This window comes from Trachypithecus francoisi, unplaced genomic scaffold (assembly GCF_009764315.1).
Source record: "Trachypithecus francoisi isolate TF-2019V2 unplaced genomic scaffold, Tfra_2.0 Lachesis_group0, whole genome shotgun sequence".
Taxonomy (NCBI): domain Eukaryota; kingdom Metazoa; phylum Chordata; class Mammalia; order Primates; family Cercopithecidae; genus Trachypithecus; species Trachypithecus francoisi.
Window position 1 is genome coordinate 156027347 of NW_022681453.1, and position 25831 is coordinate 156053177.

The window sequence follows — 25831 nt, forward strand, 5'->3', positions numbered from 1 at the left end:
CCCAGGCTGGAGTGCAGTGGCATGATCTTGGCTCACTGCAACCTCCGCCTCCTAGGTTCAAGTGATTCTCCTGCCTCAGCCTCGGGAGTAACAGATTCCAGGCACATGCTGCCACACCTGGCTAATTTTTTGTATTTTTAGTAGAGACGGGGGTTTTGCCATATTGGACAGGTTGGTCTTGAACTCTTGACTTTAAGTGATCCACCCACCTTGGCCTCCTAAAGTGTTGGGGTTACGGGCGTGAGCCACTATGCCTGGCCTGTTGTCTTATTTTAAGAAATTGCCACAGCATCCAACCCTGATCAGTCAGCAGCCATCAACCTCAAGGCACGACCCAGCACCGGCAAAAAGATTGTGACTTACTAAAGGATCAGATGATCGTTAGCATTTTTTAGCAATAAAGCATTTTTTAAAAATTTTATTACTATTTTTTAGTTTTCCATAAGTTATTGGGGTACAGGTAGCATTTGTTTACATGAGTAAGTTCTTTAATGGTGACTTGTGAGATTTTGGTGCACCCATCACTGAACGGTATACACTGCAAAACCATATTTGTTGTCTTTTACCCCTTGCCCCCCCACCCATTCTTTCTCCCAAGTCCCCAAAGTCCATTGTATCATTCTTATGCCTTTGTGTCCTCATAGCTTAGCTCCTACATATCAGTGAAAACATACATGTTTGGTTTTCCATTCCTGAGTTACTTCACTTAAAATAATAGTCTCCAATCTGATCCAGGTCACTGCAAATGTTGTTAATTCATTCTTTTTTATGGCTAAGTAGTATTCCTTCATATATATATATAACTGTGAGATATATATATATCTCACAGTTTCTTTATCTGCTCATTGATTGATGAGCATTTGGTTTGATTCCACGATTTTGCAATTGTGGATTATGGTACCATAAACATGTGTGTGCAAGTATCTTTTTTGAATAATGACTTCTTTTCCTCTGGATAGATACCCAGTAGTGGGATTGCTGGATCTAGTTTTAATTAATTAATTATTTATTTATTTATTTATTTGAGACAGAATCTCGCTCTGTCACCCAGGCTGGAGTACAATAGTGCGACCTCAGCCCACTGCAACCTCCACCTCCCGGGTTCAAGTGATTCTCCTGCCTCAGCCTCCTGAGTAGCTGGAACTACAGGTGCATGCCACCACGCCTGGCTCAGTTTTTGAATTTTGAGTAGAGACAGGGTTTCACTGTGTTAGACAGGATGGTCTCCATCTGCCTGCCTCGGCCTTCCAAAGTGCAGGGATTACAGGTGTGAGCCACTGCCTAGTTTTAATTTAAGGAATTCTTTTAATTCCAGCCCTAGTTTTAATTCTTTAAGGAATCTCCAAACTGTTTTCCATAGTGGCTGTACTAGTTTACATTCCCACCAGCAGCGTAGAAGTGTTCCCTGATCACCGCATCCACGCCAACATCTACTGTTTTTTGATTGTTTGATTATGGCCCTTCTTGCAAGAGTGAGGTGGTATCGCATTGTGGTTTTGATTTGCATTTCCCCTATCATTAGTGATGTTGAGCATTTTTTCATATGCTTGTTGGCCATTTGTATATCTTCTTTTGAGAATTGTCTATTCGTATCCTTAGCCCACTTTTTGATGGGATTGTTTGTTTTTTTCTTACTGATTTGTTTGAGTTTGTTATAGATTCTGGATATTAGTCCTTTGTCAGATGCATAGATTATGAAGATTTTCTTCCACTCTGTGGGTTGTCTGTTTACCCTGCTTACTGTTCCTTTTGCCATGCAAAAGCTCTTTAGTTTAATTAGGTCCTAGCTATTTATCTTTGTTTTTAAGCAATACAATATTTTTAAATAAAGTTATGTACTTTTTTTATACATAATCCTATGGAACACTTAATAGGTTACAGTCTAGCATAAATGCAACTTTTATATACACTGGGGAGCAAAATTATTTATATGACACACTTGTTTTATTGTGATACTTGCTTTATTCCAATACTTGCTTTATTGTGATATTCTCTTTATTGTGGTGGTCTGGAACTGAACCTGTAATATCTCAGAGGTATGCCTGCATAGGGAAAAAGAAACAAGTCCCTATACTCAAGAGACTTTACAGTTCAGGTAAGACTGGCTTAGACTGGTCCTCCCAAGTCCAAACAACAGGAACTGTGGGATGAATGTTCTTTGGGTCTCCATAGTGACTTACATAGACAAGGAAGCCTAAGCAGGTCCTTAGTAAATATTTGCTGTATTGTGGAATTAATCATCATATTATTCTTGCTCTTCTTTGTAGGAAGCAGAGATCATTCATCAGAGGGAAGTAGAAGCTAAGAAAGAATTCGATAAATGGAAAGAACAAGAGTGGACCAAACTTTATGGGGAAATAGACAAACTAAAAAAATTATTTTGGGATGAATTTAAAAATGTTGCCAACCAGAACTCTACACTAGAAGAGGTACCCAACATAAATGGCTTTTCAAAGTTCTTTTATTGGAAATCTGCTTATTCTCAAAATTTATATCTTTGTTTGTACTAGTTTTATTTCATCTGCTATTGGAAACTAAAACACTGTGAGGCCAGTTTTCAGAAGCCGGTTATCAGAGGCCTGATATTAGAGGCCCAGGTATCAGAGGCCTTGGGGTTGAATCACTGCTGTGTCACATACTGGCTGTGAGACCTTGAATGACTTAGTTAACCTCCTCATGCCTCAGTTTTATGACTGTAAGATAGGCTGCTGAGAGAGGGTTAAATTAGTACATATACAGTATGTAACATTATCTAGCATATAGTAATATATCAGTAGTATATCTGGTATATAGTAATATCTCTAGGTATTACTCTTATTTTTGCAAAGAGCTTTCATCACTGGACAAGAAATGGGGTAAAATTTAAATGAATGCATTTTTCTCCCAACAAATATTCCCTGAATCCTGGTTACATGCCAGACACTGTGTTGTGGTCTTCAGAGGTCAGACATAATACCTACCATTTACTGACTGTATTTACTATTTTCCAGCCCCCATGCAGTATACTTTATATACACTAACTTTTCATCTTCATAGCAGTCAACCATAACATTCTCAAAATAGGTGTATCACTAGTTTAGTACTTTTTTTTAAAGCTATTTTCTTTCTCTCCTTCCTTCCTTCCTTCCTTCCTTCCTTCCTTCCTTCCTTCCTTCCTTCCTTCCTCTCTTCCTCTCTTCCTCCCTCCCTCCCTCCCTCCACCGACCTTCCTTTCTTGCTCTCACTCTCTCATTTTGTCGCCCAGGCTGAAGTGCAGTGGCGTGGTGTTGGCTCACCGCAACCTCCATCTCCTGGGTTCAAGCGATTCTCGTGCCTCAGCCTCCGGAGTATCCGGGATTACAGGCGTGTGCCACCGTGCCTGGCTAATTTTTGTATTTTTTGAAGAGACGGGGTTTCACCATGTTGACCAGGCTTGTCTGGAACTTTTGACCTCAAATGATCTGCCCACCTCAGCTTCCCAAAGTGCTGTGATTACAGGCGTGAGCCACTGTGCCCAGCTATCATTCTTTCTTTATAGGTGAAGAAATTGAGGCCATATAACTTGCCCAAGGTCACTTAGCTAGGAAGAGATGGAGCTGGGATTTGAACCTAGCTCTTTAATTTCCAAAGGTCCTGTTCTTCTACTAGATATACCATCAAGTTTATGCAGGAAAACCTTATTAAAGTTATCCCTGGGCTGGGCTCAGTGGCTCACGCCTGTAATCCCAGCACTTTGGGAGGCCAAGGTGGGTGGTTCAGCATGGCCAACATGGCGAAACCCCGTCTGTACTAAAAATTCAAAAATTAGCTGGGTGTGGTGGCGGGTGCTGCTTGGGAGGCTGAGGTAGGAGAATAACTTGAACCCAGGAGGTGGAGGTTGCAGTGAACTGAGATCACACCACTGCGCCCCAGCCTGGGTGACAGAGTGAGACTCCATCTCAAAAAAAAAAAAAGTTATCCCTTGACCATATCTTCCCATATAAACCTGTATGACTAAAACTGTATCAAGGAAAAAGTTTTAAGGAAAAATATTTTTTAAATGTATTTATCTCTCATTGGTCCTCCTAGATCAAGGAGAATCTTGTTTTTGAAAATGAACCGTCTAATAGCTTTTTAAACAATCATTCCATGTTTTACCTAAAGAAACACCTAGGCAAATTTTTTTTCAAAAGGAAATTGTCATACGCCTGGAGTCTTGGGTGCTCCATCATCCCTGTCTGAGATGGAAAGCCGAAGGTGGAAAGTGGAGGGGTTGAAATGAGAACTCTGTGTGCACTGGGGTGGGGGTGGCGGCTCCCTAAAATGACACAAGCCCTTCCATCCAAAATGCTGCCCAGCTGGGCCAGGGATAATTGTGGAAGAGAAGATGCTGCTCCACTATTGACCTCATGCTCCTAATATACAGCTCCACATCCATCCTTCCCAAGCGCATGCAAACATCTCCTGACCCCCACACCTCCCTGACACAGTGCTAGCTGACTAGACGTTTGATAGATAGGTATTGATAGGAGTTTCAAGTTGTTGTTCAGAAACTGCCTCTTCAAGGGTCAAAGGGTTACTTTTGGTCAGAAAATTATGAGTTTTGGTGAATGAGGACATAATCCTTATCATCCATGATATCCTTTTTAACTTGGATCACATTCTCCTAAACTGGAACGTCCTATCTTTTTTTTTTTTTTCTTTAAGACAGGTTCTCACCCTGTTGCCCAGGCTCAAGTGCAGTGACACAGTCACGGCTCACTGCAGCCTTGACCTCCCAGGCTCAAGTGATCCTCCTTCAGCCTCCTGAGTAGCTGTGACTACAGGCATGTGCCACCACACCCAGCTAATTTTCATATTTTTTGTAGAGATGGGGTTTTGCCATGTTACCCAGGCTGACCTCCTGGGCTCAAGTAATCTGCCCATCCCAGCCTCCCAATGTGCTGGGATTACAGGCTTGAGTCACTGTGCTCGGCCCATCTTATTCTTTTTTAAAAAACTTTCCCCTATAGGATTATTTATATTGTGTTTGTGTGTTTGTGTGTCTTACCCCTGTCTCCTTTCAATATTTTATTTTTTTACTTTTATTAAAGTATAGGAATCAAACTGGATACCAAATTCTCAGTGTAGTTGGGTAGTCATTTTGTTAATTTATTTAAAAAAATTTTTAAGGGTAAAAACAAGCAAGATTCCATTTAGAATGATGGTTAAATAAAACACTATAAGACATCCATTTTCAAAATGCAAAAAACGATTCTCCCTGATGTGAGGAAGGCCAATGAAAACTATATATATTTTGAAAATATTTTTTTCCTCAAAACTTTTTCCTTGATACAGAAGTCTGAGAGCTTACTTTAACTATGTCACCTGACTAAAGAGAGAACTTTAGATTAGACCTGGGGTAAACTGAGATGCCAAAGGAGTGTCTAGCTAAATGAAAATATCATGAAAGTTTGTAATGCCAAGAAAGTCCGCTCTGTGGTGTATCATAAGCAGCATATGGAAACCAGGAGTGACACATCAGAACCCGGGAGTTGTGCATACATCTGATCAAGCATTTGACCCTTTGATAATATTCAAGGAGTTTAGAAATTGTTAACCTTTGGAACCAGTATTGCTTAGCAATAGTTGAGAAGTGTTAGCAAGAATGATGCCAAGTTAAACTTAGGCACTTGCGGTTACTTTCTTAAAGCCTTAATAGGGCTTATGAGTTTTATACAGTCATACAGATGGAAATACGTTGCTTTTGTTGCTACACCAGTCATATATTATAAGAAATAATCATAGGTGGGTGGAAAGGCATCCTCTCTTTGATCCAATTTTCTGTACCTTTTCCTTCAGGTCACACACACTACTAGCCCGGGAATCACCAGGTATTGATGACTTTACTCCAAGCTATGCAAAGCCCTTTCTGGAGACAGCCAGGATGTTTTGTAGGGAGAGAGGCAGGAGTCCTCAAGGAGTGGCCTGGGGTGCCTGAGACCCTCCCACAGGCTCTAAGAGTCTCATTCTCATCAGCTTATTCCAGACTGCGGAAGAAATGGGGCAGCAGTCAGGAGAGCTCAGGATATTGGGTATAGCAGAATTTAAGTGAAATGGAAACTACACTCTTTAATTTGTTCTTCCATGGAATTGCTTTTTCTACGCAAGGGCTGAGCCCTCAGGAGAGCCTTTGTGCAGGGGAATGCTGATTTGTGTGAATATTTGTAGGCGTGTAGGTATCTAGTGAGGATGAGTTGGGAGGATGAGTTGGGTAAGGCGTGCCCCTCTGACACTGTTCTGGGTATAAAAGACAACATCAAGATGAGATCTTCATCTGAATAAAACTGTGCCCTGGCCTTTTCAGAAACTGCGGGCACTGCAGTCCCACAGTGTGATGGAGTCCAACCTGGGATCACTGCGAGATGAGGAGTCAGAGGAGTGGCTCCGGCAGGCACGGGAGCTTCAGGCCCTGAGAGAGAAGACAGAAATTCAGGTGAGCTGATGCTCCATGCCTTTCTTCCCAGAGGAAGCCAAGAGCCATCTTCTCTTCCAATATATTCTCTCACTTATGAATGTAGAGAAGTTGAAGGACATCAAAGTTCTGTATTTTCAGACCTTCTGCCAGTACATGAAAGCATAGAATAGGGTTCTCAGGTGAGACTGGTGGTGTGTGTGCAATGTCAGATTTGCCTAAGATCTTTTAAAAAATACATAAAACTCTGTCTCTTATTTGACACCTTTGCCCCATTCTAATTCTAACCTAGTTGGAAACAACTCTTAGAAAGTGTGACAGTCTCTTGGGTTTGAAGATATTTGGGATGCATCCAGTGTTGTGATGGTAGTTGTTTAGCAAACAGCTCTCTGGAACTAAAGAACTTTAATTTGTAACATTTGCCAATTTCCATGGTGTAAATACTCCCACCATGGCCGATTTCCTGCTATCAATGTGAGGTCACTGAATGGAGCCAGAAAGACTTGTGCAGTCTGCTCTCACAGGCTGGTAGGAGGTGGCTCTGGCCACCCCTGGATGAATTTTACTGCGGTCTAGTTATAAAATGGTCTGTGTCACTGATAATTCCATGGCAAAGAAGGGTAGTTGGTACAGGTGTTAAATCATGTTGTGCTTCTCTTTCTGCTGTCCGAGAATCTTGAGAAAAAATGTAAAGTCTAACAATCTAACAAGGTGTTTCTGCCGATTGATGTTTGACAGGTTTCACATTATAAAGAGGCCATTCTTTTCCCGAGAACTCTGCTCACATTCTTTGTCTACTTTTCTATTATTGATGTTTCCCCTATCAATTAATGAGTTTGTATAATGTATGGAAATTAACTCAGCCCTTTGTTGTTCCACTTGTGGTTATTTTCCCCAGTATTCTGTTGGTCCTTCAATTTTGTTTATTATGGTTTGGCCATAAAACAATACATTAATGTTTATGTAGTCAAAATTATCCAATTACTCATATTTTCTTTATGGCCTTCCCCATTCTGAGATTTAAAAAGACAGCATTCCTGTGTTTTCTTTTAGTACTTTTATGGCCTTATTTTTTGTGTTAAATCTTTGACCCACCTACAGTATATTTTGGTTTAAGATGTGTAATAAGGATCCAACCTCCTATTTTTTTTTCAGGTAGCTAGCTATTTGTTCCAACACCATTAGTCAATAATCCATCTCCCTCTCCTCATACTGTTTCCATTTATTTCCATCTTTGTCTGGATTTTCTATTCTGTTCTACTACTCTGTCTGCCTACCCATGAGCCAGTACTTTTAACTTCCTGTAGCTTTATAACATGTTTTAATACCTGCAAGGGTCCATTTGATAATCTTTTTCAGAAAACGGAGTGGAAAAGAAAAATGAAGGAACTGCATGAAGAGCACGTGGCTGAGAAGAAAGAGGTAGCTTTTGTTGGGTGATCTCGGGGAGCTTGGTTTCCCATGACCTCCTCTCAGAATTCAGCATTCTCCACGTCCCCTCACCCACCATCTCCCCTATCTCACCTGGAACTGGTTGGCAGATAATTTGCTGCAGATTTTGCTCCTGGCAACTGTCCCCTCAGTACACAGAAGGGGTGAACTGTCCAGTCAGCAGCTTCCCTGTCCAGGAACAGGGCCCTCCAGGCCTTCTCCTCTGAATCAAACACATCCTTTGTTCTGTGGTCTTCTTTGCAGTGACCCCTATAGGCCCTCCAGGGAGGGTTGTGCCATGAGCCTCAGATGAATCGCCTGGTCGTTTCACATTTTGGCTCTTCTTTGAAATTCCCCCACCCTAGGAGAGAACCAGGCAGCCGTGGGCCTCTGTGATAGTTCTGCGGCAGTCCGAAGGGAAGGACTTGGATACTGAGAACAGTGAACAGGGAGCGATGGGCCTCAGGGCAGAGCAAACAGCTTCTGTAAAAATGCCCTGAGCAGGAGGCAAGTTGAGGAGGAAGCTGGTTCATAAGAGCCCCAGGTTCTGCCGGCAGAAAGCTCAGAAGATGAAAAGGCTTAGATCAGTCTGGTCCATGGTAGACGCTCCTCACTGCGGTGTAGGGAAGCACGATCACTCACATGTGATGGTTTTATTTTATCTGAAGCATTTCCAAATGGGAAATACATTCACATTTGTTCCAAAAACAGGAGAAATATATTAAGTTACGCTGAGTAGAGTCTCACTCCCACCTGTTCCCATCTACCTGTCCCCAACACCTACTGCTCAGGTGACTTTTATGGCTTTCTTTTGTATTCTTCTGAAGTTTCTTTATGCAAATATTAATAAATATTTTCACTTTATTTCCGCTGTTACATCAGAAGTAGCATGTTAACTTGTTTTCTTCACTTCTTGTTTTCACCTAAGAACATCCATTTGATGATTTTCAAATGGTTTTAATTTATCTGACTGTTCCTCAATGGGTGGCTACACCTGACAGACAGCCCTCTTTCTCCTAGTCTTAAACGCATGCCTTCCATTCTTACTTCTTCTCAGGCACAGCACAAAAATGTCCCCAGACTTGAAGGTAGTCTTGTTAGAAAGCCTGTCCAGGTCTCAAAATCCTTTACCGTGCTTGCCCAGCACTTGCCTACAGGTTCTGGGCCTGCAGACACTGGGCACTCAGATGTCCCTGCAGACATTTGATTGACCAGCCATCTTGTGCCTGCCAGCTACAGAAGGAGAACCAGAGGCTCCAGGCCTCCCTGTCTCAGGATCAGAAGAAGGCAGCTGCCCAGTCCCAGCACCAGATCAGCGCCCTCTGTGCCCAGCTGCAGGAGCAAGCTAGGATCATTGCCTCCCAGGAGGAGATGGTAGGTCTGTCCCCCCTTTCAACCAAGACTTGGTGTCCCTGGGCCTCTTTCCTGTGAGGATCTCCTTGGATTCTTCTGGGCTTATCAGTGCTAGTCTTACCACTCAGGCTCCTTAAGGAGAGAGAAAAGTCCTCTGGCATGAAGGGCACAAAATCATAAGGCTGTAGTTGCCTCCTTCCAGGCTGAAAATGTGCCGTCTCCTTAGGGGCTGCTGGCAGATGGGGCCACTCTAACAGCAGAGACCATATAAAATGCTCAGTACCTCACTGATACTTTGTTTATTACCTCATTTAAGCCTCACTACTGTCCTTCAAGGTAGGCATCCCCTTCTCCCCATCTTCATTTGACAGATGGTGGAATACACTGGAGAAGGGAAGTGCCTCGCTCAAGTCCTCATGGGGCACTCTGTAAGTGATGAGATTTAACCCTGTCCAGGCAGGAAGAATGCAAAGCTTGTGTTTTTTACACAGTGTTCTCAGGCAGAATTCCTTAACCAGTACCTTTTTCATAAAGGAACAGTCTGATGAGGTGAGCGAGAAGGCAGTGTGATGAAAAGGCACTCACTTAGCACCTTTCTCCTAAAGCTGGCTCCTGTGACTCTTTACCTGTTGCTGACAATTATCTGCCCAGTCCAGGCTGAGCGCTCCCGCCTGAGCCCCAGGTCTGTGGAAAATCTGTATCTTCCTCTGCTGCCACCCACCTCATGGACCAGGCTCCACACAACTTCCCTGGGCTGAGCACCCACTGTTACTGCCTAGTCCTGGCCTCTTGTTCCTGCACCCCTTGCTATTTGTGCTTTCCCACACACCCAGCCACATTTCACCCAGGTGACATAACTACCCCACTTTCTTGCTACTTTTCAGTTTCCCCCCCCAAAACACTCAGCTCTGCACTGAACTCTAGTCTGGAGGTGTCCTAAGGAGGAAACCATGGCAGAGTTTCCACAGTGTTCCCTGCTGGCTGTAATGTCCCGTATGTTACTCAGAACTCTTGTTTGCAAATGATTCAGTTAGGAGCCTATTGGCTAAAGATAACAGAATAGGCTAATAGGAGCTTATTTTTATTGTCACAGCAAGAGAGGTGACAGTTGCTGGGCTTGGTTAGCAGCAGAAGTATGCCATTGTGAATCCAGACTGTTTTTTTCTTTTTACCATCTTCAGTGTGATGACTTTTGTTTCCTGCTTCACTTTCATAGTTGCAAGCAGACTACTGTAACCCCAACCATACAACCATATTTGGCAGAAGAAGTTGATGACATGGTCCCTTCCCAAGACTTGTGCTTATCTATATTATTGGTTAAAGCTGTGTCACATGGGAAACTACAGCTGCAAAGCAGGCTGGGAAAGTAAATAGCTAGTTTTGCAGTTTGGAGCAGAGGTAGGCAAAGGAGACAGCAGTGGGGAATGGACACTGGACGAGTCATAAGTCAGTATGTGCCACCGCAGGTGATAAAAAGCAACCCAAGCTTAAGCAGAAAAGGGAGTTTGTCATAAGGGTAGATAGAGCATCTCACAGAGCTCACGGCAGGGAGCAGCTGAGTCTGGGAGTAAACTGAAACCAGAGACATGAATGTGGTCGTCAGTTTTCCTCTTCTGTGTGTCTCTCTTACTTTCTCTGTAACTGCTTTATTTTTTCCTTTTACCCTGAAGATCAGCATCTGCTTCTTATCTGTTTCATGTGGTAAAACAAATATACAAACCAAGAAAACCACAAACAGTTGGCTGCCAGCCGCTCTTGATTTCATTCATTACCAGTCCAGAGCTCTCTGCCCAAACCTGGACGTTGGGTCCGGCTGTGGTATGAAGTCTTATTGTTCACCTGTGGCTGTCCTGCCTGCAGCCATGAAGGAGGAAGGAAGAGGAACTTCTTGGAGCAGGGGGGCTGAGCAGACAGTTCAGTGGATGTCTACATCTGGCCTCCTGTCCAGGATCATGTCTGACTCCTTCCTCCCAGGGAGTGCTCTGCTCAGATGCCCACACTGTGGGAGGGAGCCTCTCCCTTGCCCTGGCTGTTTCCCATGAATTATATCAATAGGAACAACTGTGTGCCTGTCCCACTCTGTTTCTATGGGGTTCCTGCCCTCGAGCCTTAATTCTTCTTTGAAGAGGGGACATTCTTGCCCCCCCCACCTTGGAAAATGGAGCATGCTGCCATCCCCTTCACACACAGACCCCAGAGATGTGTCAGGGGACTGGGGTGGTGCATCTGCGCTCCTTCCAGTTGCCAATGGGAGGCATGGAATCAGTAACCATCCCTTCCTCACTGTGCTAGGCAGACACACTGCTCGAAGCAGAGTTCTCACAACGTTCTCTGCTGGTTGTAACACGCTCTATTCCACCTCTTTGCAGATCCAGTCCTTGTCCCTCAGGAATGTGGAAGGTAAGTCTACACAGGGCAGTGTGTAGCAGTCTTGACTGTTGTCTCTGGCTTTTGTCCCTCCTTTTCCCTCTCCCCCAATCAATTCACGGGTGGTGGATGGGTGACAGCCGCCTGTGGACATGTAGTGTCAGGCTTCTGGGACGCACAGCCTGCAGCTGCATTTGTGCTAAAGGCTTTCCATGCAGCTGGCAGGACTTCTTGCCTGGTTTGCTCCTGTCTGTAGAGGGATGGAGGCAGTGGGGAGGAGGAGGGTGGTTATGAGTAGAGTGGGGGTTCATGAGAAGGCTTTTCTAATTCACCATGCCTGCAGCGAATGAGGAAAATTAGGATTCAGCGTTGCCAGCAACCTTTACCTTGTTCCCAATGTTCAGCAAGTTGACCCCAACCCTATGTGAATGTGTCCTGTTTGGCATATACAGTCTCCTCCTCTTGGGTGCTCTGGTGTGGGGATGCGTGTGTCTGTGTGTAATGGGGTGCAGGTGCTGGCATCTAAAGGTAGATGGAAACCCACAGGGGACTGCTCCTGTTTAGAGGACCTTGGAAAGCCCCTTGTGAAGCTTGGCCCTTCATCCTCCACCCCCAGCTTCCCTGTCCTATGGCTTTAGCTACACTTCTGCCTTTTATTGCAAATTCACATTTCCTCCTATCCCTTGCCTTCCTCCCATCTCTTTCCCAGCCATGCAGCCAGTTCAGAGAGGCCCGACCCCTGTGGCCCTGAACTTCTTTAGGGATGGAGCCAGAACAGAGCCATTAATAACAGCCATGTGCCACACCCTTCCCCAGCCACTTCAGATTCATCATCTCATTACATTGGCTCACTATTGAATGTGGTGTCAATATTATTATCCTCATTTTCTAGATAAGGAAACCGAGGTTTAGAGGGGTTCGAGGACTTGCCTCTTTCACAGATAGTGAGGGGCAGAGCTAGTGTGTGGACTCTGATTTTTCTGCCCCCAGTGTCTGCTTCATCCCGCCTTTCTACAGTCAAGATGAACTGACTGGAGGGTTTTCTCTTTCTGGCTCATACTCAGCTGTACTTTTCTCCTAGTCTGGGATGGGGTCCAGGGCACCGGCGCCGCTAACCGTTCCTCCTCTCTTCAGGGACCCATGAGGTGCCAAAGGCTGCAGACGCAAAGGAGGACTCTCCAGAGGAAGGTGGGACCTTACTTTCTTTTCTGGGTGTCCAGTGCAGAAACAGATTTGTTGCCCTCCTTCTTGTTTAGTTTCTCTCTACTTAACTGTATCTGGACATCCAAAGCTGGAGTGGAGGGAACTAAGGACATGAAATAATATTTCTTAACACCTTCTGTGTGCCAGGTATGTGACACGCAGGCACTAACTTACAATCTGCTGGTTTAGTGATGGGGAAGCCCGGGCCCAGAGAGGGTCGTTAGCTTGTCCAGAGTCACAAAGCTAGAAGGTAGCTGAGTGAGGTTTTGGAGGGACTTCTGATTCACAGCCTGCCCCACTGACTCTCACCTGTGACTATGCAGAGCAGTGGAAGAGAACTCACTGAGTTGTCTTAAAACGGCATTTGCTGTTTTGTTCTACGTTGTGAGTGTGCTGCAGACAGGTCCCACAGGGCCTAACTAATGCGTAGGAATCCACCTCGGCTCCCTTTTCAGAGCACTGGGTACCTGCTGTTTTTATTCACCCTATTCGGTGACTGACTCTGATTCGCAGACCTCTTAACCAGATGTAGCCAAGGGATGCAAAAGAAAAGTGAGAAAAAGAGAGATGCTCCCAGACTGCAAGGAGCTCTTAGGATAGTCAGGGAGAGGAAGCTCTCAGGACAGGTGAGTGAGTGCTGACTGGAAAAGCTACTGACCAGGGCCCGTTCGTTTGAGTAAGGCAGCAATATGATAATTTCAAAGTTCCCCAACAGACACACCCAGACAAGTGTTAATTGTGCCATCAAAGAGCTCATCATGGGGTATTTTATTTTTTAATGTAATGTTTTTCTTTATTTCCGAGATGGTAATCTTTGGGGGAAAAAAAAAAGGGATGGTATAAAAGGTTATGCAGTGAGAAGCAGGCCTCCCTTCTGCCTAGCTATCCAGTTTCCTCTCCAGAAGTTTCACTGTTAATAGTTTCTCATGTATCGTTTCATGCTACATGGGATTATGTGCAAATATAAGCACATGTGTGTACCCGTTCTTCTCCCTTTTCCCAGATGGGAATGCACTGTACACATTGTTCTGCAGTCAGTTGTATTGTTAACAACTTACTTGGGAAATGGTTTCATATCCCTTTAAAGAGAACTGCTTCATTACTTTTTCAGGGCTTTGCAGTCTTCCCTTAGATGGACGAACTAAAATTTATTTAACCAGTTAGTCCTCTACTGCCTCCCCCTACCCTCCCAGTGCATTTAACCTTGGGATATAGTTGTAAAAATTAGAATTGCATATCACTTTTGAGGAAAGTACCTGTTGAGTGACACAAGGTCCTCAGGTAGGAGGAATCACATCTTCAAACAGTGGATGCAGGGTTGTAGAGAGGAGGAGGCTGAGATCGATGAGTCAGGGGATCCCATGGCTGTGCTCCTGCTGTTACAGTGGAGGTTTTACTTGCTTATCAGATTGTTTGTCTACCTCTTCCCATCCCAGACCAGCAGGCAACAGCATCACTTGGGAATTTGTTAGAAATGCAGAGTTGTAATTCTCAGGGCCCATCCCAGACAAACTGAAGCAGAAACTTGGGGCAGGACCCAGCAGTCTGTTTTCACACATTCTCCAGGGCATTCTGATTCTTGCTCAAGTTTGAGAACCACCGTGAGACCAGTGGCTGTCTACAACTGGCTAAACATTAAGAATCACCCAGGAAGCTTGAACTGTCTAGAGGACCACGCTACACCCCCACATTACCTAAAGCAGAACATGGAGTGGTTGGGCTCCAGGCATCAGTAGCATTTAAAGCTCCCCAGGTGATTCCAATGTGAAGACAAGGTTGAGGCTCATGTCCTGGTGCAAACTTGATTGAGCAGAACCACGCAGGGTCGGGGGTGAGTGGGTGGTAGGGGAGGGATTGTTATAACCCAGATTTCTGGGTTCCAGCTGTAGAATTTTTGATTCAGTAGGTTTGGAGTAGGAGCTGAGAATCTGCATCTCACAAGTTACAGGTAATGCTGATGCTTTGGCTCACAGTTAAGGACCATTGTCCTAGAATCATTGTTTCTCAGGCTTTGCTGTTTATTAGAATATCTAGAGAATTTAAAATACAAATTTCAAGTGTTGGGTCCACCTTGAGAAATTCTGATGGAATCAGCCTGGGGTGATTCCAACAGGCAGCCCGCGGTGAAATTCACCACCCTTGATTGTGAGTGAGGTCCTTGGGGATGAGAGATGGGCTTCGCTGTCCTTAGCATCTAGCCTTAGCCAGATTACACTCATGCTACTTGTTCAGTTAATGTCTACTGAGTGAGTCAAAGGGCTTGGTCCCGCTCTTACCACAGAGGCCCCCACCTGGAACCTGAAGAACACTGTTGGATGCCTTCCCTGACTCACCTTGGACTGCTCCTTTGTAGCACTTAACCACGTTTAATTGTAATTGCTTATTTTGCTAGCCTCAGATCAATATTTCTTAAAGTGTGGTCTGTGGCTTACCTCCATAAGAATCATCTCAATATGTTAAAATGCAGATTATAGGGGCCTCCCCCAGACTTATGGAATCAGACTCATTGGAGGGTGAGGTGAGGGACTATTATTTTATTTTAATTTTTTTGAGATGGAGTCTCGCTTTGTCACCCAGGCTGGAGTGCAGTGGCGTGATCTCGGCTCACTGCAAGCTCCACCTTCCGGGTTCACGCCATTCTTCTGCCTCAGCCTCCCGAGGAGCTGGGACTACAGGCGCCCGCCACCACGCCCGGCTTATTTTTTGTATTTTTTAGTAGAAATGGGGTTTCACTGTGTTAGCCAGGATGGTCTCAATCTCCTGACCTCGTGATCCGCCCGCCTTGGCCTCCCAAAGTGCTAGGATTACAGGTGTGAGCCACCACGCCCAGCCGGGACTATTAATTTTTAACCCATGCTCAGGTGATTCTGACATATGCCAAAGTTAGAGGGAGAATCCCCAGCCTAGAGAGTAAACTTGAGGGAGCAGCAGTCTGTCTATCTTGTCCACCAGTTTATCACCTGGACCAGAATTGAGCCTGGCATGGAAATGAGATGAGGGTATCAGGTGGGGCTAGGATTAGGCTGAAACCCCCAGCAGTGGGGCCTGGAATCAGAGATCAGAAGGGAGCCCAGAGAACAAGCTGCTTTAGGGGCTCAAGTGCAAGCTCCAAGTTCTGAGTTAACCTGTGGTAAGATTGACTGAGCCCAGGTCTTGGAGATCCAGACTGGCGGGGGATAAGAAATGTAAAGATGTGTGGAGAGTCCAAGGCAGCGGTACCCAGGAGCAGAAACATCCCAGCTTCTGACCCAAGGATGGACACTCAGGAGGGGTCAGTGGCCCTGGGCTCACAGGCTAGAGACCAGGATCCCTGGCAGTGTGTGGGCTTGGCAGGTGCAGTGGGGCTCTAGGAACGGAGAACTCAGGTGCCCAGGCTGATCTGGGTGATTGTCTCATGCTACAGAGATGGACGACTCCCAGGATGAACAGCAGAAGGTGCTGGCAGCTCTGAGGCATAACCCCACCTTGCTGAAGCACTTCAGACCAATCCTGGAGGACATCCTGGAAGAGAAGCTTGAAAGCATGGGGATAAGGAAGGTGAGTTTCAGGGCCACCGTTTTAAGGGCTGATACCTACGATTTAGACACTAAGTGCTCTCAAACAGACAAATGATTGCTTGTTCTTTGCATTGTGAGCTCATTCATCTCACTTGTGGCAGCCCGGGCTCCTTTGGCATCCGCATGCCTTTCTCACTTCACAGTGGCAGTATGGTATCTTTCCTCTGTTTCTCCAGCAGCTTCTCAAGACTGGCCCTATTTGACTGGTGATGCTACCCTGAGTCCTGACTGCTCAGTGTTCTCCACTCATTGGTTACTTCCCTCTGTGTCTCTAATTTTTTTGCTAGAGGGAATTTAATTGGCTCAATCTGGCCTATGGACAGGTCCCCCCTTGGGTAAGTATCCATCTCCAAGCCCATCATCTGTGGTGTATGTGGCTGTGTCCACTCAGCAGGTGGCTGTGTGTAGGCGTCATTGAAAGCTATGTCTGGCACCAATTATTTGTGGGTTTTTTTTTTTTTTTTTTTTTTGAGACGGAGTCTCGCTCTAGGCCGGGCTGGAGTGCAGTGGCTGGATCTCAGCTCACTGCAAGCTCCGCCTCCCGGGTTCACGCCATTCTCCTGCCTCAGCCTCCCGAGTAGCTGGGACTACAGGCGCTGCCACCTCGCCCGGCTATTTTTTGTATTTTTAGTAGAGACGGGGTTTCACCGTGTTAGCCAGGATGGTCTCGGTCTCCTGACCTTGTGATCCGCCCGTCTCGGCCTCCCAAAGTGCTGGGATTACAGGCTTGAGCCACCGCGCCCGGCCGGGTTTTTTTTTTGAGAAATAACAACGTATTTTCCTATAGTTTTTTAGCAGTTACATATATGTATGTATATACATGTATGTATATTTTATTTTGAGATAAAATATCTGAAATTTAATTTTTTTTAAAATTTCAATGGGTTTTGGGGGTACAGGTGTTGTTTGGTTACATGAATAAGTTCTTAAGTGGTGATTTCTGAGATTTTGGTGCACCCATCACCTGAACAGTATACACTGTACCCAGTGTGTAGTCTTTTATCCCTCGCCAACCCGTGCTCTTTTCCCCAAATTCCAATGTACCATTCTTACGCCTTTATGTCCTTATAGCTTAGCTCCCACATGTGAGTGAGAACACATGATGTTTGGTTTTCCATTCCTGAGTTACTTCACTTAGAATAATAGTCTCCAGTTCCATCCAGGTTGCGGCAAATGCCATTATTTCGTTCCTTTTTAGGGCTGGGTAGTATTCCATGGTATGTATATATATCACAGTTTCTTTATCCACTCATTGATTGTATATTTAGGCTGCTTCCACATTTTTGCAACTGCAAATTGTGCTGCCATAAACACGCATGTGCAAGTATCTTTTTCATGTAATGACTTCTTTTCCTCTGGGTAGATACACAGTAGTGGGATTGCTGGATCAAATGGTAGATCTACTTTTAGTTCTTTAAGGAATTTCCACACTGTTTTCCATAGTGGTTGTACTAGTTTACATTCCCACTAACAGTGTAAAAGTGTTCCCTTTTCACCACATCCATGTCAACATCTACTAATTTTTGATATTTTGATTATGGCTATTCTTGTAGGAGTGAGGTGGTATCACATTGTGGTTTTGATTTGCATTTTCCTGGTAATTAGTGATGCTGACTATCCCCACTCTGGGAAGCTCCCTCCTCATTTAAGGATAGTCTGCAGTCCTTAGGACCTCCAGTGCTGCTACCCAAGGCTTCTGGGCCCATTCCTCAGCCACTCGTCCTGATCCATTGTCTCCTTGGGTTTGGATTATTCTTGTTTCTCCAGTTCCGTGAGGTGTGACCTTAGATTATGTGTTTGTACTCTTTCAGTCTTTTTTTTTTTTTTTTTTGAGACGGAATCTCGCTCTGTCACCAGGCTGGAGAGCAGTGGCATAATCTCGGCTCACTGCAACCTCTGACTCCCTGGTTCAAGGGATTTTCCTGCCTTAGCCTCCTGAGTAGCTGGGATTATGAGCATGCGCCACCACGCCCAGCTAAATTTTTTTTGTATTTTTAGTAGAGACGGGGTTTCACCATATTGGCCAGGATGGTCTCGAACTCCTGATCCACCCGCCTCAGTGTCCCAAAGTGCTGGGAATACATGCGTGAGCCACTGCGCCCGGCCACAGACTTTTTGGTGTAAGCATTTAATGCTATGAACTTTTCTCTTAGCACTGCTCTTGCTGTATCCCAGAGGTTTTGATAGGTTGTGTCACTGTTATTGTTCAGTCAAATAACTTTTAATTTTCCATCTTGATTTCATTGTTGACCCAACGATTATTCAGGAACCAGTTATTTAATTTCCATGTATTTGCATGGTTTTGAAAGTTTCTTTTGGAGTTGATTTCCAATTTTATTCCACTGTGATCTGAAAGAGTACTTGATATAGTTTCAATTTTCTTAAATTTACTGAGACTTGTTTTGTGGCCTGTCATCTGGTCTGTCTTGGAGAATGTTCCGTGTGCTGATGAATAGAATGTATATTCTATTCATGTTGGGTAGAATGTTCTGTAATATCTGTTAAGTCTATTTGTTGTAGATTATAGTTTAAGTCCATTGTTTCTTTATTGACTTTCTGTCTTGATAACCTGTCTAATGCTGTCAGTTCAGTCTTAAAATCCCCCACTATTATTGTGTTGCTGTCGATCTCATTTCTTAGGTCTTGTAGTAATTGTACTGTAAATTTGGAAGCTCCAGTGTTAGGTGCATGTATATTTAGAATTGTGATATTTTCCTGTTGGACTAGTCCTTTTATCATTATATAACGTCCCTGTTTTTTTTTTAACTGCTGTTGCTTTAAAGTTTGTTTTGTCTGCTATAAGAATAGCTACTCCTGCTCGCTTTCGGTATCCATTTGCATGGAATGTTTTTTTCTGCCCCTTTACCTTAAGTTTATGTGAGTCCCAGTGTGAGTTTAGGTGAGTCTTCTGAAGACAGCAGAAACTTGGTTGGTGAATTCGTATCCATTCTGCCATTCTGTATCTTTTAAGTGGAGTATTTAGGCGATTTACATTCAATGTTAGTATTGAGATGTGAGGTACTATTCTATTCACTGTGCTATTTGTTGCCTGAATACCTTGCCTTTTTTTTTTTTTATGTGTTATTGTTGTATAGGTCCTGTGAGATTTATGCTTTAAGGAGGTTCTCTTTTGGTAGATTTCAAGGACTTGTTTCAAGATTTAGAGCTCCTTTTAGCAGTTCTTGTAGTGCTGGCTTGGTAGTGGCAGATTCTCTCAGCATTTGTTTGTCTGGAAAACACTGTCTTTCTTTCATTTATGAAGCTTAGTTTCACTGGATATAAAATTCTTGACTGATAATTGTTTTGTTTAAGGAGGCTAAAGAACAGGACCCCAATCCCTTCTAGCTTGTAGGGTTTCTGCTGAGAAATCTGCTGTTAGTCTGATAGGTTTTCCTTTATAGGTTACCTGGTGCTTTTGCCTCACAGCTCTTAGGATTCTTTCCTTCATCTTGACTTTAGATAACCTGTTGACTGTGTGCTTAGGTGATGATCTTTCTGTGATGAATTTCTCAAATGTTCTTTGAGCTTCTTGTATTTTGGATGCCTAGGTCTGTAGCAAGGCTGGGAAAGTTTTCCTTGATTATTCCCTCAAAGATGATTTCCATTTTCAAGCTTTTAGATTTCTCTTCTTCCTTGGGAATAACAGTTATTCTTAGTTTTGGATGTTTAACACAGTCCCAAAGTTCTTGGAGACTTTGTTCATTTTTTTTAAATTCTTTTTTGTGTTTGATGGATTGTGTTAATTCGAAAGCCTTGTCTTTGAGCTCTGAAGTTCTTTCTTCTGCTTGTTTGATTCTATTGCTGAGACTTTTCAGTGTATTTTGCTTTTCTCTAAGTGTGTTTTTGATTTCCAGAAGTTGTGATAGCTTTTTATGTATGCTATCTATTTCACTAAAAAATTTTCCTTTCATGTCTTGTATCATATTTTTGATTTCTTTAAGGTGGGCTTCACCTTTCTTTGGTGCCTCCTTGATTAGCTTAATAATTGACCTTCTGAATTCTTTTTCTGGCAGTTCAGAGATTTGTGTTGGTTTGGATCCATTGCTAGTGAGCTGGTATGATTTTTGGGGGTGTTAAAGAACCTTGTGTTGTCATGTTACCAGAATTGTTTTTCTGGTTCCTTCTCATTTGGGTAGACTCTGTTAGAGGGAAGATCTGGGATTCAAGGGCTGCTGTTCAGATTCTTTTGTCCCATGGGGTGCTCCCTTGATGTGGTGTTCTCCCCCTTCCCCTAGGAATGGGGCTTCCTGAGAGCTGAACTCTAGCGATTGTTTTTGATCTTCTGGGTCTAGCCACCCAGTAGAGTTACAGGCTGGTACTGGGGAGTGCCTGCAAAGAGTCCTGTGATGTGATCCATCTTCAGGTCTTGCAGCCGTGGATATTATTTCAGCGCCTGCTGTGGTGGAGGTCGTAGGGGAGTGAAGTGGACTCTTGAGGGTCTTTGTGTTTTTCTCTTTTTGTTTTGTTTTTGTTTAGTGCACTGGTTTTGTGTTAGCTGGCCTCCAGCTAGGAGGTGGTGCTTTCAAGCTGTGGTCCTATAGGGAGGACACATACTTGCCTACTTGCCCTAGGGACACCTGATTAAGTATTCAGGTTTCTAGGTGGTGGGCGTGGCCATATAGCTCCTAAGAGATTATGACCTTTGTCTTCAGCTACCAGGGCGGGTAGAGGAAGACCACCAAGTGGGGCCAGGAATAGACATGTCTGAGCTCAGCCTCTCCTTGGGTGGGGCTTGCTGCAGCTGCTGTGGGGGATGAGGGTGTGGTTCCCATTCCAGTGGAGTTATATTCCCAGGGTGGTTATGGCTGCCTCTGCTGAGTCATACAGGTCGCCAGGGAAGTGGGGGAAAGCCGGCAGTCACAGGTCTCGGCCCGCTTCCACGTAGCCTGCCGTCCTAAAGTCCGGTCTCACTCGCACTGTGCCCCACTAACAGGACCGAGTCTATTTCCAGGCAGCTGGTGACCAGGGCTGGGAACTTGCCCCAGATCATGAGCCTCCCCATTGAGAAAGCCAGCAGACTCACAGGTCTTCGGCATCTCAGGGAGTCTGCAGCAGTGATCCAGTTCTTTTAAAGGGTCTATGGATTCTCTCTCCAACTAGTATTTGAATGCCATTGTGCTTAACCAGAACATGTATGTTATTGTTAGAAGCACCAGTGAAATCTATTATTAAATAAAAACACACCTGTTATTAAATTAGCCAAGCACTACACTATTGGAAATACTATTTGTGTAGAGTAAGTTAGAAAAAAATAAAATAGACCGGGCGCGGTGGCTCACACCTGTAATCCCAGCACTTTGGGAGGCCAAGATGGGCAGATCACAAGGTCAGGAGATCGAGACCATCCTGGCTAACATGGTGAAATCCCATCTCTACTAAAATACAAAAAAAAAAAAAAACAAAACTAGCTGGGTGTGGTGGCGGCGCCTGTAGTCCCAGCTACTCGGGAGGCTGAGGCAGTAGAATGGCGTAAACCTGGGAGGTGGAGCTTGCAGTGAGCCGAGATCGCGCCACTGCACTCCAGCCTGGGCAAGACTCTGTCTCAAAAAAAAAAAAAGAAAAAAAGAGAATAGACAACTAGGATTATTTTAGGAAGAATGCTCGCTGCTTTGATTGTTTTCAACTACTGACTACTCTAACTTTGGCCCTATATTTAGACTTGATTAAGACGTTCCTTTCTAACCTTGCATGAATCCTCATCTTGGATTCAGATGCCTCCCTAGACCCTCCCATGGGCTCTGGGTGGATGTCAAAAGCTTGAGCAACTTCCAGTAGGTCTTGAAAGGGTACCTGAATTGTGTTTACAGCAGTTTAGTTTTTTAAACATTGTTAGCCATGGACAGTGTGTTTGGCATAATAATGGTAATTGGGGGTACAAAAATGAGCAAGCCATGGTCTCTTATCCTAGGATTCAGTCAGATGTAGAAAAGCATGTTCCAACGAAGTCCCTTATGCTATGATGTGGTTAGAATTGTGATGCAGTCCTTTGCATTATCCTGCTGTGCACATTTTGATGGTGCTCTCAAACCCCAAACCACTGCACTTACAGCAACTTTGAAGCCGCTGCTTACCCTTCTCTGATCCTCATTTCATGCCTCCTACTCCTGCAAGAAAAGCACCAGTCACTGATCACAGACTCCCGGGGCAGCAGCAGCAGGTGTGAGAGGCTTAGGGGAAGGAGAAGAAGGGTAGCCTCTGTCTGTAAAGGTGAACTCCTGTCTCCTCTAGGATGCAAAGGGAATCTCCATTCAGACTCTCAGACACCTGGAATCCCTGCTGAGAGTCCAGCGGGAGCAGAAGGCCCGGAAGTTTTCTGAATTTCTGAGTCTGAGGGGAAAGCTTGTCAAGGAAGTCACCAGCAGAGTGAAGGAGAGACAGGAGAATGGCGCTGTGGTGTCCCAGCCAGATGGGCAGCCTTCAGGTACACTGGGGAGAGGGCTCACTCAGGGCTGTGACCTGGAAGGGTCCCATTCTTGCTAAGACTTGTTTGCACATGAGGCGGGTGTAGTCTTTGTCCCCCATTAGGGGCACTTCTCTGAAGGGCTGAGCTGGTAGGGTTCTCACAGGTGACTGAGTCCAGAAGTTCTCTGTTGAGGAAATAGGATCTGGGGTGGGAGTGGCGGCATTTGTCTAGGGTCACTCAGGGAAGTCGGAGGAGAGCCAGAGCTAGAGCCTGTTGTCAGCCTGAACTGTCCCTGTGCAGACATGCTGCCTCCCTTAGCACCTTCTTTCTGCACTGCTTGGCTTGCTGCGACCACAGTTGAGTGTCTCTTCAACAGAGAGCAGCCTATTCAGTTTCTGGCTCTACACACCAGGTGTGCCAGCCTGGGGAGGCAGGCAGAGGCCTGGGAACATTGGAGCTGCAGGTGGAGGCAAATATCAATCAAATGTAAACTTCTGCAGAGCTCAGATAGCCCCTGCTCTGGCCACGGGAGGGCGTGAGAGGCTGGGCCAGTTCTGCACACGGATGAATTCTCAGAGCTCAGAGTTGGTTCCTTGGGCCAGGTCATAGCTGCTACTTTACCATTTGTCCATGCTCGGGGGGTCATGACAAAAGAAGGCCCTGTGGTTCTGGTGGAACACTAAATTCTGTGGACCAGGACCCTTGAGTCTGTTCTTACGGAGCAAGGGTATTTGTGTTCCCAGGTTTGAGAGCCCCCTGTTTCTAGAAGGTTCCCAGAGGCCCTGGGCTGCTGTGATTGGAGGCTCTGGGGAGGACTTCAGTGGGTCTGGTCTGCTTATGCAGGGGGCTGTCCTGCTCCTTTTACTTTGTCTTCTCAGTCAGGGACACGTGCGGCCAGAAGGAAGCTAGTTCTGTATCTCCTGTGTCCAGGAAGAACCAACCTGAGCTCTTCATGCAAAAAAATTTTGCAGAGTTTGGCCCAGGTATCTCTGAAGATATGAGAGATGATTTTAGTTGCTACATCTACCAATCATTTTATAACTTATTTTTATTTTTCCTCATGTGAATTAGGAGAAAATAACACTAACATAGCAATCCTGTGAGCTCATGGAAATTATTACTTGGACAAGTATAAAGCAGGTATTTTGTGTTTAAAAGCATTGTCATTTTGGCATGAAAATATGGTAAAAAATGAGTTGACCTGGGAAACTATAATATTTAGTTTAAACTTCTGGTCTTAAAATCTCTAAGGAAAGGATGGTTTTTAGTCTTGCACAGAAATCTCAGACAGAAGGGTATTTGTCCTGGTTGCCAATCTGCTTTTCATGCTCCAATTTAAATGTACATCCTTTTGCTCATTCAGTCAAATGCTCATTCATTCATTTGCCCACTCATTCATTTAGTTCAGTACTTGCTGAGGTTGACTCTGTGCCAGGGTCTGCCACCTCACCTGGGAAACCAGCCAGGACCAGGTGACATGATGGAGCCAAGCACAGGGGTGGTGGGAACTCAGAGGAAGGAGGGGACAGGGACTTGGGGAGGATTAATGGAAAAACCCTCGGAATGCTGGCTTCCAAGAGAAAGCAAAGGTATCTTGCTCCTTCTAGGTACTACGCCCCACCCACTCCCACACACTTTTGTTCCTGTAGTAAAAAAGCCAGGAGGGAGAGCCCCCTTCACTGCCTTTCCCTTTCCCTGGCCCTGAGATTCTGCCTTCTCTGGAGATGTTACTGAGGTGTGAGATAAGTGCTGTGTTTTTGTGGCATTTTGTAGACCTTTCCTTCCAGCTCTGCACCTTTATTCTTTTCCTGGGTCCTGCAAGTGCTGTCTTAATGCTCACCTCCCATTTCTGCTCGGACCCTGCCTCTTCTCTTGTCTGGGGCAAGGCTGTGGGAGGTAGCAGTGAGGGCCCAAGATTGAGGCAGACAGACAACCTGGGTTTGTATTCACCACTTTCTTCCGTGGAGCTGAGGGCAAGCCTCTGTAGGGAAAAGGATAGCCTCTGAAGATGCTCAGAAGCCAAGTGGTTGTAGGTAAAGTGCTTTTCTTGGTATCTGGTGCACAGTCATGGGAAGCTATTGTTATTTTCCCCCAGCAAGCTTGTCTTTGTCTTCCCCTTCTCTTCAGTTCACTCTTTCCTGGAAGCTCCACTTCTGAGTAGACACATTGACTGAGAGCAGTGCACAGCTGGCCCTTGAACAATGCAGGGGTCGGGGTGCCACCCTCCCATGCAGTTGAAAATTTGCGTGTAACTTTTGACTGCCCCAAAACTTAACTACTCATAGCCTGCTGTTGACCAGAAGTCTTACCGACAACATGGACTGTTAACACATATTTTGCGTGTTATATGAATTATATGCTGTATTATTACAATAAAGTAAGCTCGAGAAAAGAACATGTTATTAAGAAAATCACAACGAAGAGCAAATATGTTTACTATTCGTTAAGGGGAAGTGGATCATCATAAAGGACTTCATCCTTGTCATCTTCGTGTTGAGTAGGCTAAGGAGGAGGAGGAAGAGGAGGGGTTGCTCTTGCTGTCTCATGTGGCAGAGTCAGTAGAAAATCCATGTACAAGCGAACCCGTGGCTGTTCAAACCCACGTTGTTCAAAGGTCAACGGTTTTTGATCTTGAATTACTGTAAGAAACTCATTTTACATTGTGACTCAATCCACACATGTCTGACTCCCTGTGATGCACTCGCTGTCTTCTCTTTCCATAAAAACTTGCTGATCCAGGACCCCTCCTCTCAGCTATAGGTCTTGATGTGATTTGGAAAACAGAGGGGCTGTGTCCAATTGCCTGCCTTGGTAGTGCCTTGCCCCAGGTTGCATTTGGGAGGAGGTTTGAGTGGATCTTGATGGTTCATGCAGTCCTGCGGCGACCTCTGGTGGCAGCATGGTCTTCCTGCAGGGCTGCCTGCACTGCCGCAGCTGTAGCGTGGGTGGGGGAGAGGGTAGCGGCCTTGGTGAAGTCCATCTAGGACTGCTGAGTCCCTCTTCAGGCCGGCGGACTCCTGCTGGTCTTCTATAATGACAACACGACCCTGGAGCACCCAGCTGCTCTCCTGGTCTCTGAGGAAACTGTGGAACTGTCCTCCCAGC

The 25831-nt window shown here is 45.0% G+C and overlaps 1 protein-coding gene across 4 annotated transcripts in view; it reads left to right on the forward strand.

Annotated features, from left to right (window-relative positions):
* Window positions 1–25831, forward strand: part of DZIP1L (DAZ interacting zinc finger protein 1 like) — a 57521-nt gene that overhangs the window by 25138 nt on the left and 6552 nt on the right. For all 4 annotated transcript variants that reach the window (XM_033212547.1, XM_033212549.1, XM_033212548.1 and 1 more), the window contains 8 exons: window positions 2268–2429; window positions 6305–6433; window positions 7772–7834; window positions 9077–9217; window positions 11566–11596; window positions 12698–12751; window positions 16170–16303; window positions 22552–22744. In XM_033212547.1, coding sequence (XP_033068438.1) covers window positions 2268–2429; window positions 6305–6433; window positions 7772–7834; window positions 9077–9217; window positions 11566–11596; window positions 12698–12751; window positions 16170–16303; window positions 22552–22744 — 907 coding nt within the window. The remainder of the gene's footprint in view (window positions 1–2267; window positions 2430–6304; window positions 6434–7771; window positions 7835–9076; window positions 9218–11565; window positions 11597–12697; window positions 12752–16169; window positions 16304–22551; window positions 22745–25831) is intronic.